At 39.2% G+C, this 16,116-nt stretch overlaps 1 protein-coding gene across 1 annotated transcript; it reads left to right on the forward strand.

Annotated features, from left to right (window-relative positions):
- The first annotated feature begins 12,114 nt into the window (after window positions 1–12,114).
- On the forward strand, window positions 12,115–14,965 carry Zfp951l1 (zinc finger protein 951 like 1). The gene is made up of 4 exons (XM_017599540.2): window positions 12,115–12,259; window positions 12,460–12,520; window positions 13,674–13,804; window positions 13,889–14,965. Exons 1-4 carry the CDS (start codon window positions 12,115–12,117, stop codon window positions 14,860–14,862), a joined length of 1,311 nt encoding a protein of 436 aa, XP_017455029.1. The 3' UTR covers window positions 14,863–14,965.
- The last annotated feature ends 1,151 nt before the right edge of the window (window positions 14,966–16,116 follow it).

Consider the following 16,116-nt stretch of genomic DNA (forward strand, 5'->3'; position numbering starts at 1 on the left):
ACTGCTCACAAAGGTGAGGAGCGGGATCTGCTGTAATGGGTCGTAGATAAGGGCGGGAGGAAGCAAGCACCTTGGTGCAGCCACGTGTGTGGGGGTCCCTCTTGTTATTAGCCTGGAGTTAGCAGCGGTATCTCAAAGATTTCATTGGCTGGGCTGAATCTCCACCAAGCACTTAGAGCACGGGCTTGTGTATAGAGACACCATTGGCAGGACACCACTGGCAGGCAGTCTTAATTTCTCCAGTACAGTTTACAAGTTATTCTATTCCATTTAACATTTTGGTTGGCATTCATTTGGAGTTAATTTTGTCTGGGTTGTAAAAGGAAGCTCGTGTGTTGGGTGTCTGAAAGCATATTGTTTCAATATTTTAGGTTTTTAAGAACAAACTAACAAACAAAACCCGATTTTATAATTTTTGAACGGCTGCGTGTTTAGCCTTCTAGAAAACTGTGTTTGAGACAACCTATGTTGTCATCTGTAGCCCATTCTCATGCTCCCCCAGGGCTATGACTCTGCTTTCCTTTTTATGAAACTTCCTAAATTCTTTAGCTAAAGGGCTTTACCACAAGAGCATTTTAAAATTATTCGTCTCAGTCATGTAATGAACGGTCCCCTGCAGTAAAAGTAAAATACTTGCATGGGGAGCATGGCTTCTGCCTTCAGACCAGAAAGAGGAATACTTTACTGTGTACACTGCAGGGTTAAACAATGCAGACAAGAGCCAGCTCACAGACATAAGTTTAAGAGAGTCATCTGCAGGGGCCACCTTTAGGAAGGAGGTACTGTATGGGGCAGAGTGATTTTTTTTTGATTCCCCAGCATTTATTAATTCATGCGTGGGAAAATAGTCTACATTGTTGGACATAAAACTTGGGGAGTTTATGTTGAACCAAACTTTGTTGATCCAATTATGTCAGCTCAGAAATTTGTATCAGGGGCTATGGGGATAGCGGTGTGTGTCAGGTTACAGATCTCAGCAGCTAATGTTGCACATAGCAACAAGATCGTACATCATCTCACTGATGCCATTTCCTTTAGCAGGGAATGGCCTGCTCTTCTTAAAAGTCACTAAAGCTGGGAATTTTTCCAATTTTACCTTTCTTTTTTAAGAAGTGGGTTGTTGGGGTTGGGGATTTAGCTCAGTGGTAGAGCGCTTGCCCAGCAAGTGCAAGGCCATGGGTTCGGTCCCCAGCTCCGAAAAAAAAAAAAAAAAAGAAGTGGGTTGTTATTAACACTTGTAAAATTTCATTTTCTTGAAACCCCGTGGGAGAGAGAGCTCACTGCCTGGACAGGTGGGCACTCCTGAGACTGCAGAGCGGAAGAGACCACCAACACTGCCCACCCCTGCCCACATCCCTGGCCCAAGAGGAAACTGTATACGGCCTCTGGGTTCCCTTGGATAAGGGCATAGCAGCAGCAGGTCCCCTGCGTCTAAGACACTGCCGGAACCTGAAGGGACTGACCAGATAAACAGTTCTCTGCACCCAAATCCCGTGGGAGGGAGAGCTAAACCTTCAGAGAGGCAGACACGCCTGGGAAACCAGAAGAGACTGCGCTCTGCCCACATTACTGATTCCAGAGGAAAACACCAAACACCATCTGGAACCCTGGTGCACAGAAGCTCCTGGAAAGGGCGGCGCAGATCTTCCTGGTTGCTGCTCCCATGGAGAGCTCGTAGGCAGCACCCCACAAGCAAATTGAGCCTCCGGACCACAGGTAAGGCAAACCTTCCTACTCCAAGCGATCTGCCTAGTGAACTCATGACACAGGCCCACAGGAACAGCTGAAGACTTGTAGATAGGAAAAAATACACGACCGAAAGCAGAACACTCTGTTCCTATAACTGGCTGAAAGAAAACAGGAAAACAGGTCTACAGCACCCCTGACACACAGGCTTATAGGACAGTCTAGCCACCATCAGAAATAGAAGAACAAAGTAACACTAGAGATAATCTGATGGAGAGAGGCAAACCCAGGAATTCAAGCAACAGAAACCAAGACTACATGGCATCATCGGAGCCCAATTCTCCCACTAAAGCAAACACAGAATATCCAAACACACCAGAAAAGCAAGATCTAGTTTCAAAATCATATTTGATCATGATGCTGGAGGACTTCAAGAAAGACGTGAAGAACTCCCTTAGAGAAACACAGGAAACCATAAATAAACAAGTAGAAGCCTACAGAGAGGAATCACAAAAATCCCTGAAAGAATTCCAGGAAAACACAATCAAATAGTTGAAGGAATTAAAAAATGGAAATAGAAGCAATCAAGAAAGAACACATGGAAACAACCCCGGATATAGAAAAACAAAAGAAGAGACAAGAAGCTGTAGATACAAGCTTCACCAACAGAATACAAGAGATAGAAGAGAGAATCTCAGGAGCAGAAGATTCCATAGAAATCATCGACTCAACTGTCAAAGATAATGTAAAGCGGAAAAAGCTACTGGTCCAAAACATACAGGAAATCCAGGACTCAATGAGAAGATCAAACCTAAGGATAATAGGTATAGAAGAGAGTGAAGACTCCCAGCTCAAAGGACCAATAAATATCTTCAACAAAATCATAGAAGAAAACTTCCCTAACCTAAAGAAAGAGATACCCATAAGCATACAAGAAGCCTACAGAACTCCAAATAGATTGGACCAGAAAAGAAACTCCTCCCGTCACATAATAGTCAAAACACCAAATGCACAAAATAAAGAAAGAATATTAAAAGCAGTAAGGGAAAAAGGTCAAGTAACATATAAAGGCAGACCTATCAGAATCACACCAGACTTTTCGCCAGAGACTATGAAAGCCAGAAGATCCTGGAGAGATGTCATACAGACCCTAAGAGAACACAAATGCCAGCCCAGGTTACTGTATCCTGCAAAACTCTCACTTAACATAGATGGAGAAACCAAGATATTCCATGACAAAACCAAATTTACACAATATCTTTCTACGAATCCAGCACTACAAAGGATAATAAATGGTAAAGCCCAACATAAGGAGGCAAGCTATACCCTAGAAGAAGCAAGAAACTAATCGTCTTGGCAACAAAACAAAGAGAAGAAAAGCACATAAACATAACCTCATATCCAAATATAACAGGAAGCAAAAAATCACTATTCCTTAATATCTCTCAACATCAATGGCCTCAACTCCCCAATAAAAAGACATACATTAACAAACTGGATACGCAACGAGGACCCTGCATTCTTCTGCCTACAGGAAACACACCTCAGAGACAAAGACAGACACTACCTCAGAGTGAAAGGCTGGAAAACAACTTTCCAAGCAAATGGTCAGAAGAAGCAAGCTGGAGTAGCCATTCTAATATCAAATAAAATCAATTTTCAACTAAAAGTCATCAAAAAAGATAAGGAAGGTCCTTCATATTCATCAAAGGAAAAATCCACCAAGATGAACTCTCAATCCCAAATATCTATGCCCTAAATACAAGGGCACCTACATATGTAAAAGAAACCTCACTAAAGCTCAAAACACACATTGCACCTCACACAATAATAGTAGGAGATTTCAACACCCCACTCTCAACAATGAACAGATCATGGAAACAGAAATTAAACAGACACGTAGACAGACTAAGAGAAGTCATGAACCAAATGGACTTAAAAGATATTTATAGAACATTCTATCCTAAAGCAAAAGGATATACCTTCTTCTCAGCTCCTCATGGTACTTTCTCCAAAATTGACCATATAATTGGTCAAAAAACGGGCCTCAACAGGTACAGAAAGATAGAAATAATCCCATGCGTGCTATCAGACCACCACGGCCTAAAGCTGGTCTTCAATAACAATAAGGGAAGAACGCCCACATATACGTGGAAGTTGAACAATGCTCTACTCAACGATAATCTGGTCAAGGAAGAAATAAAGAAAGAAATTAAAGACTTTTTAGAATTTAATGAAAATGAAGGTACAACATACCCAAACTTATGGGACACAATGAAAGCTGTGCTAAGAGGAAAACTCATAGTGCTGAGTGCCTGCAGAAAGAAACAGGAGAGAGCATATATCAGCCCCTTGACAGCACACCTAAAAGCTCTAGAACAAAAAGAAGCAAATACACCCAGGAGGAGTAGAAGGCAGGAAATAATCAAACTCAGAGCTGAAATCAACCAAGTACAAACAAAAAGGACCATAGAAAGAATCAACAGAACCAAAAGTTGGTTCTTTGAGAAAATCAACAAGACAGATAAACCCTTAGCCAGACTAACGAGAGGACACAGAGAATGTGTCCAAATTAACAAAATCAGAAATGAAAAGGGAGACATAACTACAGATTCAGAAGAAATTCAAAAAATCATCAGATCTTACTGTAAAAGCCTATATTCAACAAAACTTGAAAATCTGCAGGAAATGGACAAGTTCCTAGACAGATACCAGGAACCAAAGTTAAATCAGGAACAGATAAACCAGTTAAACAAACCCATAACTCCTAACGAAATAGAAGCAGTCATTAAAGGTCTCTGAACCAAAAAGAGCCCAGCTCCAGACGGGTTTAGTGCAGAATTCTATCAAACCTTCATAGAAGACCTCATACCAATATTATCCAAACTATTCCACAAAATTGAAACAGATGGAGCACAACCGAATTCCTTCTATGAAGCCACAATTACTCTTATACCTAAACCACACAAAGACCCAACAAAGAAAGAGAACTTCAGACCAATTTCCCTTATGAATATCGACACAAAAATACTCAATAAAATTCTGGCAAACCGAATCCAAGAGCACATCTAAACAATCATCCACCATGATCAAGTAGGCTTCATCCCAGGCATTCAGGGATGGTTTAATATACGGAAAACCATCAACGTGATCCATTATATAAACAAACTGAAAGAACAAAACCACATGATCATTTCATTAGATGCTGAGAAAGCATTTGACAAAATTCAACACCCCTTCATGATAAAAGTCCTGGAAAGAATAGGAATTCAAGGCCCATACCTAAACATAGTAAAAGCCATATACAGCAAACCAGTTGCTAACATTAAACTAAATGGAGAGAAACTTGAAGCAATCCCACTAAAATCAGGGACTAGACAAGGCTGCCCACTCTCTCCCTACTTATTCAATATAGTTCTTGAAGTTCTAGCCAGAGCAATCAGACAACAAAAGGAGGTCAAGGGGATACAGATCGGAAAAGAAGAAGTCAAAATATCAGTATTTGCAGATGATATGATAGTATATTTAAGTGATCCCAAAAGTTCCACCAGAGAACTACTAAAGCTGATAAACAACTTCAGCAAATTGGCTGGGTATAAAATTAACTCAAATAAATCGGTAGCCTTCCTCTACACAAAAGAGAAACAAGCCGAGAAAGAAATTAGGGAAATGACACCCTTCATAATAGACCCAAATAATATAAAGTACCTCGGTGTGACTTTAACCAAGCAAGTAAAAGTTCTGTACAATAAGAACTTCAAGACTCTGAAGAAAGAAATTGAAGAAGACCTCAGAAGATGGAAAGATCTCCCATGCTCATGGATTGGCAGGATTAATATAGTAAAAATGGCCATTTTACCAAATGCGATCTACAGATTCAATGCAATCCCCATCAAAATACCAAACCATTTCTTCAAAGAGTTAGACAGAACAATTTGCAAATTCATCTGGAATAACAAAAAACCCAGGATAGCTAAAACTATCCTCAACAATAAAAGGACTTCAGGGGAATCACTATCCCTGAACTCAAGCAGTATTACAGAGCAATAGTGATAAAAACTGCATGGTATTGATACAGAGACAGACAGATAGACCAATGGAACAGAATTGAAGACCCAGAAATGAACCCACACACCTATGGGCACTTGATTTTTGACAAAGGAGCCAAAACCATCCAATGGAAAAAAGACAGCATTTTCAGCAAATGATGCTGGTTCAACTGGAGGTCAACATGTAGAAGCATGCACATAGATCCATGCTTATCACTCTGTACAAAGCTTAAGTCCAAGTGGATCAGGACCTCCACATCAGACCAGATACACTCAAACTAATCGAAGAAAAAGTGGGGAAGCATCTTGAACACATCGGCACTGGAGAAAATTTCCTGAACAAAACACCAATGGCTTATGCTCTAAGATCAAGAATTGATAAATGGGATCTCATAAAACTGCTGCCAAGTGCCTGAAGAGAGTCTTGCAATTCCTTCCTGGTTGAGCCCTGACCAGTCAGTAAGAAAAAAAGAGACAATGGAAGGAATGTTCCCGACCTCCCTGCCTTTCTTGGGGAAATAATAAAGACAGATTTCATTGCGAATTGAGTTCACTGACCAACTTGAAAAGGGAGAGGAACAATGAGTGATCTTTCTTGCTTTAATCATAGTTTCCATTATCTTTGGGTTCTAATGTTATCAATGCTATATGATCAATAAAAATCCAAACTGGAAATCTTAAGGGGTACAGAAAATAAGGCAATCAAGAATCTAGATCAGGAAATGGATTAAATTTTTAGAAACTCAAGATTGGTAGTTGCACAGGTTCAACCGACTTGAGTTGGTCTTGGCAATTTATTATGTCTGTGCCTAAGGTGAATGCTAATATTCTGTTTGACATTGCATATCAGAGAGAAAAGATATGAGGAATAAATAGACTGCTTTGGAACATATGTCTCATATCTGGATAATTTTCCACTGTGAAGCCTATTTCAACTTTTTAAAGTAAATCTTGAGATTATAGTTAAATCATGTAAGCTTAGTGCTTTATCCTATGGTTAACTGTCAAACTCTGGCAAGAATTACTGAAGTCCCTACCTAACAAATGAAATCTGGAAAGGCTGTCAGTTTCCCCCAGAATTCCTCAGTTGCTAACTGAATTGCAGTCTATGAATGGCAAAACTGCCTTGGAGACCCGGACTTGGGCTGTATTATTCCCAAGCATCCCTTCCTTATGTGATCCACCCAAATTCATTACATGGTCTTTTTTTTTTTTTTCATTTATTATATATAAGTACACTGTAGCTGTCTTCAGATACACCAGAAGAGGGCATCAGATCTCTTTACAGATGGTTGTGAGCCACCATGTGGTTGCTGGGAATTGAACTCAGGACCTCTGGAAGAGCAGTTGGGGCTCTTAACTGCTGAGCCATCTCTCCAGCCCGGTCTTTTTCATCTATCATTTACCTCCTCTCTTGGACTTGCTTTTTTCTCTTCTCCTTCCCCTCTTCACATGGCTCAGGTTGCTGTGCACTTTGGTTTTTCTCAGATGTCCCTGCCTTTATGTCTACTCTCCCCTTTACTCAATATATAATCTTTCTAATCCACCATATTTAGAAGCAGCCATGTCCCTTCCTTTTTATTTCTTTTTCCATTGACCTCCCATTAACACCTACTTGTTGTAACGTCCATGCCCACTTCTTGCTCCAATTGTAACTTTTTAAATTTGAGTGAAGTTTATCTACTGCACATCCCAAGACATGAGGTAGAGATGCTGGACTGCACATTGAGCAAAGAAGTGCAGGCCAACAGGAGCCGGATGTAGATCTCTCCTGAGAGACACAGCCAGAATACAGCAAATACATAGGCGAATGCCAACAGCAAACCACTGAACTGAGAATAGGACCCCCGTTGAAGGAATCAGAGAAAGGACTGGAAGAGCTTGAAGGGGCTTGAGATCGAATATCAAAAGCAACCAGAGCTTCCAGGGACTAAGCCACTACCCAAAGACTATACATGGACTGACCCTGGGCTCCAACCTCATAGGTAGCAATGAATATCCTACTAAGAGCACCAGTGGAAGGGGAAGCCCTTGGTCCTGCTAAGACTGAACCCCCAGTGAACGTGATTGTTGGGGGGAGAGCAGTAATAGGGGGAGGATGGGGAGGGGAACACCCATACAGAAGTGGAGGGGGAGGGGTTAGGGCGATGTTGGCCCGGAAGCCGGGAAAGGGAATAACATTCAAAATGTAAATAAGAAATACTCAAGTTAATAAAAAAAATAAAATAAAAAAATCCAAAGACTGTTTGATTAGCATGGAAACAGAACTTTCTGCCTATCAGTCACAGGTCGTAGTGCATGAAAAATTAGAAAGAGGTTAAGAAACAGACTGAATTGTTTTGTCTGAATTTAAATAATGTCAATTAATGATTGTTGAGCACAAATGTAATATCTTTGACAAGTCACTCATCTGTTTCTTTTTATCTTGGTAAATAACCAGCCTTAAATGGTTACACATGCATTCGTGTGTGTGTGTGTGTGTGTGTGTGTGTGTGTGTGTGTGTGTGTGTGTACTTACTGAGAGTAAAACTTCTGAATACAGAGATCTACACAGAACCTATGACTGGGCTTGGCATGAACTCTTCTGTGATGTTCATCCTCTTCAGAAACAGTGAGAACTGTATCTGTCAAAATTATACTTTTCTTGTCTTCACTAATTTGCTTTTCTTCTTCCTTTTGCGTTTTCATTCAAGAAATATTATATTAATTTTTTCACTGAAAATAGATCTCTTCTCTTATATAATATATCAGTACCACTGTGTCTCCTCCCTACTCTTTCCAGTTTTACCTCCTCCTTTCATACTTTCCTCTCTCCAAGATCTCCACCCCATATGTTTTACCTTTAGAAGATAGCAGATTTCAGAGAGCAAACTCAAGCAGAGCAAGTAAAATGGAAAAGACATGTTGAAAGTCCTCAATGTGAAGCTGGGCATGGTAGGCAAACAGGAAGAAAAGAGCATCAAGCTCAAGGAAAGGAACAGAGCCATACATCCAGTGTTAGCATTACCACAAGTCACCAAGCTAATCATCATAGCACATAAAGGAGGACGTGACTGAGACCCATGCAAGCTCCCCTTTTCACTTAAGTGTCTGTGAGGATCTTGAAACCCCAGGCAGTGTAAGGACTGGGTTCCCTCTGATGCTCAGCTCCTCAAATTAAACCAAATATTAGATGGCTACTCAAAAAACTCATTATCCCCTTGGCTCAGCACAGTTGCAGGCAAGAGAGAGTCAGTGAGGGATGGTATAGCTTGTACTGTGTCCAGAATTACGTTTCTGTGGCCTGTAGAGTACCCCCACCCCACAAAGAGACTAGAACATAGGGGTGAAGTCTCCAAGCCTGCACCCCCTTTATTTTTACATTTAGTGAGCTGTGTGAATGTTGTCCAATACAATGTGGCCCTGTGGTCAGATTACAGAGAGCAAAATGTTTTTCTTGGAATCGGCATGGATAGTTTAGACAGCTCCTTGGCTAACACCACAGTGAACTGTAAATCTGTCCCAATACCAGACCTTGCTAGGTATAAAGATGGGTACTTCAGACTCTGTCCTTCATTAATAGCAGTGGTCCCTAGAGTCACCCTCTGAATTCCGTGGGAGTTGCCAGTGCCTTAAATTCCTGTAGTAATCTGCCCATGCTCTCTGATTCCAGCTCGTTCTCCCTGCACTTCCTCTCTTCCTCTGTCTCCTCTCCAAATGATCCCTACCGCTTCTTTGCCCATTTAGCACAGTCCACCCATAGAGTCTCTTCTATTTGCCGTTTTCTCTGATTTTTCAGTCCCTTTGTCATTTTGATATAGGAGGCATATTGGAGGGTTTATTGATTTTTTTTGGTTTTTTTTTTTGTTTTCTAGTTAATCTTGTATCAAATGTTTTAAAGCTGTACAAAGTGGGTAGTAGAATTTTTAGGGTCACTGATGTATATTGTCATATCATTTACCAATTAGGATATTTTCATTTCTTACTCTCCAAATTATATCCCCTTGATGTCCTTCCATTGTCTCATTGTTGTAGGTAGAACTTCATGCCATACATTGAATACATATAGAGACTGGTCAGCCTTGCCTTGTTCATCATTTTAAGGAATTCTTTTGACTTTGTTTACCTTTAATTTGATGATATCGGCTTACAGTAAATTTTAATTATTATATTTGTATTCATCCCTTATATCCCAAAAGTTTTTTAAAAAGTTTTTATTGGATATTTTTTATTTACATTTCAAATGTTATCCCTTTTCCCAGTTTCCTGTCCATCAATGCACTTAAGACAGATAAGTGCACCAAACTGAAAAAGAATATATAGGCAACAGCTTTTGGCATAGCCCTTGTTTTAGTTGTTTGGGATCCACGGAAGGCCCAGCTGCATATCTATTGCATATGAGCAGGGAGTCGTAGGTCCAGCCCATCCATGTATATTCCTTGGTTGTTGGTTAAAACTCTGAGAACCCAAAGAATCGAGGTTGGTTGATTCTCTTGATCTTCCTGTGGAGTTTCTCTCCCCTGGGAGACCACAATGCCTCCTCCTATTTTTGCATAAGGGTCCTGAAGCTCCATCAACTGTTTGGCTAAGTGTGTCTGTATCTGTCTGAATCAGGTGCTGGGTGAAACTTCTTGGAGGACAACATGCTCCTGTCTGAAAGCTTAACACAGTATTGTTAATAGTATTAGTGATTAGTGCTGCACCATGGAATGGGTCTCAATTTGGCCAGGTTATTGGATGGCAATTTCCTGTGTCTCTCCTACATGCATGCATTTGTTGTAGACAGGGTTGACATTGTTGAGCGTAGGTTGGACTCCCTATTGCACTACTGGGGTTCCTGCCCGGCTACAGAAGGTATTCTCTTCAGGTTTGTTATCCCAATGTAGTGAGTTACAGCTAATGTCACCCACATTGCTTCTTGATTGCCTCAGTTATCCTATGGAGATGTTCCTCACCTCCTCACCCCTGTCAGGTACAGATTTATAGTCATTTTCTGGCCATCCAGCCATTTCTCCTGTCCTTTTCCACACCTGATCCTTCCTGAATCCCTCATTCTCCTTCCCATCTCCTCTCGATTCGAGGTCCCCACCAATATCTTCCTCTATTTTATTTCTGCCTCTAAGTGGGATTCAGTCATCCTTGCTTGGACCTACTTTCTTGTTTAGCTTCCTTGTGCCTGTGGTGTGTAGCATGGTCCCTGTATGATCCAGCGAGTCTTTCCTGATAAGTGAGTACCATCCATGTCCTATGGGGACTGGGTTACCACACTCAGGATTATATCGTCAAGTTCCTTCCATTTGCCTGCAAAATTTATGGTGTCTTCGTTTTTAATAGGTGAATAGTAATCCATTGTGTAGACGTACCACATTTTCTTTATTCATTCTTCACTCAAAGAACATCTAGGTTGTCTCCAGTTTCCAGCAGGTAGGATAAAGCTCTAGGAATAAAGCCCAACAGACACTTGATAAAATCCAAGACCCCTTTCAGGTTCAAGGTATTAGAGAATTCTGAGATAAACATAATGAAAACTATTTAAAGCAAACCAATAGCCAACATCAAGCTAAATGGAGAGAACCATAAAGTAATTACACTGTAATCAGGACAAAACAATGCAGCTTTCTCTCTCCCTGTCTATTCAATAGAGTACTTGAGTTTTTAGGCAGAGAAATAGGAAAAAACCAAAACAACTAAATGAGTTTATGATAAACATTGGAAAGGAAGAAGTCAAAGTAGAGCTGTTTACTGATGATCTGATAGTATAAGTGAGTGACCCCCAAAATTCTATCAGAGTTCCTGCAGCTGATACCCACCATCAGCAATGTCATGGATACAAAATTAACTATACAAAACAGTAACCCTTCTTTATATAAATGATAACTGGGCCAAGGAAGTAATAAGAGAAGCAACATACTTTACAATAACCTCTAATAATATGAAGTATCATTTTGTAACTAACCCAGCAAGTGAAAGATCTCCCTGTTAAGTATTTCAAATCCCTGAAGAAAAAAATTGAAAAAGATTTCAAAGGAAGTAAAAAAATCTTCCATGCTCATGAATAGGTAGGATTTGTAGTAAAAATGGCCATCTTACCAAAGCCTCAGTGCTTTTGTAGTTAGTAATTATTTATACAACATCTATGATGTGTGCTTAGCATTGTTGATCTATATACTGGTCTCTTCATGTCTCTCCAGTGGCATTTCCCCTGCAAGTGTCTATCTTATTCAAAAGGTGAGGAAGTGAGAGTTTTGAACGTTATCATTCAGTTTCCTTCTACAATGAATTAGTGGTAACATTACAACTTTTCTATCATTAAATAGCTAGAGAAAACACTAGAATAATGTGAATATATGGTCAATGAAATATACATGTTCAATATGTATACATGCTTTGTTTTGTACACATGAATGTGATATCTGAGAAAGCAGTGACATATGAGGACATTCATGTGAACTTTACTCGGGAAGAATGGGCTTTGCTGGATCCTTCCCAGAAGAGTCTCTACAGAGATGTGATGCTGGAGACCTACGGGAACCTCACTGCTGTAGGTAACGCTGTTCTTGTTTCCTTTTTAAAATAGGGGGGCAACGATTTTTGTTTATTTGTTTGCTTCATTGCTTTCAATTGAGAAGGAGGGAAAATGAGGTGAATTAATTAGGCATGGTTCTAAGGTTCACTTAAGATAGTACCTAAAATATCCCCTAAATTCCATTAATATGTCATGCATTTTTCTGGTACTGTGTTTTAGGCTATTACTGGAAAGACCACAGTATTGAAGAAAATTGTCAAAATTCTAGAAGACATGGAAGGTAATTTTTTAGTGCATTCTGATCCAAATATGCCCCTCAAGAAATTTTAATGTTTTCTTGAAGTTTTAGTTAAGAGCCTCACCCTAAATCAGCAGAGCTGTAAGGATATTGGTTATTAAATTCTTACAAATGCATGTGTTTCTGTGTCGATTTGTGTTTGCAAGGCATTCCTTTAAGATAGAATACATGGAAGCAATGCCTTAACAAGAAGTAGGATTTCAATTACAGCTCCCTTAGAGCTACTCTGTCAAAATGCCAGTTTGCTTAGTCTTGTAACACTAAGATATAATAGCAGTGTACATGTTGAACATGTGATGCTTATATATCCAGAAGCTATGAGTAAGCAAATAGTGCATAGTAAAGCAGATGTTACTCATTTACTTGTAGTAAGCTGCTTAACTTTAGTGAGAGGGGCAGTTCAAGAAGGTTAAAAAAGGTGTGGAGAAAACTTAATCAAAATACCACATGTCTATGAGCAAAACATCTCAAAGTGTGTGAATGCAATGTGGATACATTTTATTTGTTATTCTTCCTTTATAATTGGTGTATTATAATGGACAGATATATAATTATTGCTATCTTTATCAAAGTAAATCTCTGTCTCTTATCAATCATGTATCTATGTACCTATTTATTTATATATTTATTCATCTATCTATTTATCTTTTTATTGATCTATCCTTTTATCTACTCAATATAAGAAATACAACAATATTCCTAAGGGATATTGACACACTTTACTTATCTCTGTCCCAGTACAATTAGAAGATATGTACTTTTCCCCACTTAGTGTAAATTTGTTGAATCTGATACCATTTTAAAGTTAATTGATTTTCCAGTTGTATTATGCATACATCAACAACCTCAGACTGCAGAAAATTTTGATGAGTATTAGTAATGTAGAAATTTTCTGTGCATCCTGGTTGAAGTTGAAAATGTTGAATGGGCCACATAATAGAAAAATTTATGAATGCAATCTTGAAGTAAAACTGTGATTTCTAGCAGTTTTGATTCATAAAGTTAAAATTATTTATTAGTATACTGAGTGTATTAAACTGTCCATATGTGCCATTACATACACAAGCATGAAATAATTCATATTGTAGAGAAACTCTGAATATATGCAATCTGATAATGATATTCTATATCACAGCCATCTTCAGTGGAATGAAAGAATTCACACTGGAGAGAAAACCTATGAAGGTGTACAATACAAAGAAGGGTTTGCAAGTCACAATGATCTTCATACACATAAAATCACACTTACTGAAGACTTTGTTCACTGTAGGACTGTTCAAGTAAACAGAAAAGCACAAACAGGAGAGAAACCTTATGGATTTAACCAATGTGAAAACAGCGTTGTATCAAACAGCCATCTGAGATGCCATAGCAAAAGTCATACTGGAGAGAAACCCTATGCATGTAACCAAAGTGACAAAGCCCTTGCTCAATACGACCATCTTCAAAACCATACAAAAACACATACAGGAAAGAAGCCCTATGAATGCAACCAATGTGGTAAAGCCTTTTCATGGCAAATCTCTCTGCAAAACCATGAAAAAACACATACTGAAGAGAAGCCCTATGAATGTAACCAATGTGGTAAAGTCTTTTCATGGCACAGGTCTCTGCAAGCCCATAAAAAAACACATACTGGAGAGAAGCCCTATGAATGTAACCAATGTGGTAAAGCCTTTTCATGGCACAGGTCTCTGCAAGCCCATAAAAAAACACATACTGGAGAGAAGCCCTATGAATGTAACCAATGTGGTAAAGTCTTTACATGGCACAACTCTCTGCAAGTCCATAAAAGAACACATACTGGAGAGAAGCCCTATACATGTACCCAATGTGGCAAAGCCTTTGCTGAATATGGGTATCTTCAAAGACATAAAAGAATACATACTGGAGAGAAGCCCTATGAATGTAACCAATGCGGTAAAGTCTTTTTATGGCTCAGGTATCTGCAAGACCATAAAAGAGTACATACTGGAGAGAAGCCCTATGAATGTAACCAATGTGGCAAAGCCTTTGCCCTTTACAGTGATTTTCATCTCCATACAAGAACTCATACTGGAGAGAAGCCCTATGAATGTAACCACTGTGGTAAAGTCTTTTCTTATTACAGAAATCTTCTAATCCATCAAAGAACACATACTGGAGAGAAGCCCTATGAGTGTAACGAATGTGGTAAAGCCTTTGCTTGTCAGAGCAATCTTCGAAGCCATATAAGGACTCATACTGGAGAGAAGCCCTATGAATGTAACCAATGTGGTAAAGTCTTTTCATGGAAAAACGCTCTTCAAAGCCATCAAAGAACACATACTAAAGAGAAGCCCTGAGTGTAACCAATGTGGTAAAACCTTTGCTTATCTCAGTGATCTTCAAAGCCATACAAGAACACATACTAAAGGGAAGCCCTATGCATGTAACCAATGATGTAAAGCCAATGTTTATCAAAGGGATCTTCAATGTCATAAAAGAAGACATACTGGAGAGAATCCCTAGGAATGTAACCAATGTGGTAAAGCTTTTGTATGTCATAGCATTCTGAAAAAGCCATAAAAGAACTCATACTGGAGAGAAGCCCTATGCATGTAACCAATGTGGTAAAGCATTTGCATGTCAAAGCAATCTGCAAACCAAAAAAAGAACTCACATTGGAGATAAGTCCTATGCATGTAACCAACATGGTGAAGCCTTTATTAATTACAGCCATGTTCAAAGCCATAAAACAACATACTGGAGCGAAGCACTTTACCTGTAACCAATGTGGCATAGCCTTTGTACAAAATAGAAATCTTCAATGGCATAAAACGATCACATACCGCTGAGAATTCCTGTGCATGAAAGCAATGTGATAAAGTTTCTGCATGTCATAGCAGTCTGAAAAGCCATAAAACTTCAGAGAAGCCAAGTGCATTTACCTAATGTGGCAAAACCTTTGCACAGATCGGAATTCTTGAAAGGCATAAAAAAAGTCACATACTGCTGAGAATTTTTGTGAATATAACCAATGTAATAAACGTTTTGCAGATTACAGTGATGTTCAAAGAAATAAAAGAACACATTCTGGAGAGAAGCCCAATTAATTAACCTATATCATAAATATCCTTCCTTTCATAGTCAACATCAAAGTCATAAAAGAACACATACTATTGAAAAACCCTATGAATATAACCAATGTGGTAAATCTTTTGAACAGAATAGTGATTTTAGAGTCATAAAAGAACTCTTTTGAATGTAATCAATATGGTGAAGCCTAAGCATGTTACAGCCATTAGCAAAGTCATAAAATATCACATGATGTGCAAAAGTCCGGTGAATGTAAGCATTCTGGTAAAGCCATATCACAGCTGTGATCTTCAAAGTCATAAATGAATGCCTCCCAGAGAGAAGCCCTATGAATATAACCAATGCTGTAAAGCCTTTGCTCATTATGGTGGTCTTCAAAAAAATTCCAAATGACACCATGCAGTGAGCCCCTATGCATATATCAACTTGATTAAGCCTTCGCATATCAGAGTCATCCTCTAATGCATGAAAGCATTCATATAGGAGAGCCACAGTGGGTTTGTGTGTCTGACTCTTTTGCC

This window comes from Rattus norvegicus, chromosome 14, assembly GCF_036323735.1.
Source record: "Rattus norvegicus strain BN/NHsdMcwi chromosome 14, GRCr8, whole genome shotgun sequence".
Lineage (NCBI taxonomy): Eukaryota > Metazoa > Chordata > Mammalia > Rodentia > Muridae > Rattus > Rattus norvegicus.

What these genes read in the sequence shown, in the direction of transcription:
- Zfp951l1 (XM_017599540.2), top strand. Translation starts at nt 12,115, where the DNA reads ATGAATGTGATATCTGAGAAAGCAGTGACATATGAGGACATTCATGTG. An exon ending in CGGGAACCTCACTGCTGTAG is followed by an intron (nt 12,260 to 12,459) that starts GTAACGCTGTTC and finishes ACTGTGTTTTAG; the next exon opens with GCTATTACTGGAAAGACCAC. An exon ending in TACTGAAGACTTTGTTCACT is followed by an intron (nt 13,805 to 13,888) that starts GTAGGACTGTTC and finishes GCGTTGTATCAA; the next exon opens with ACAGCCATCTGAGATGCCAT.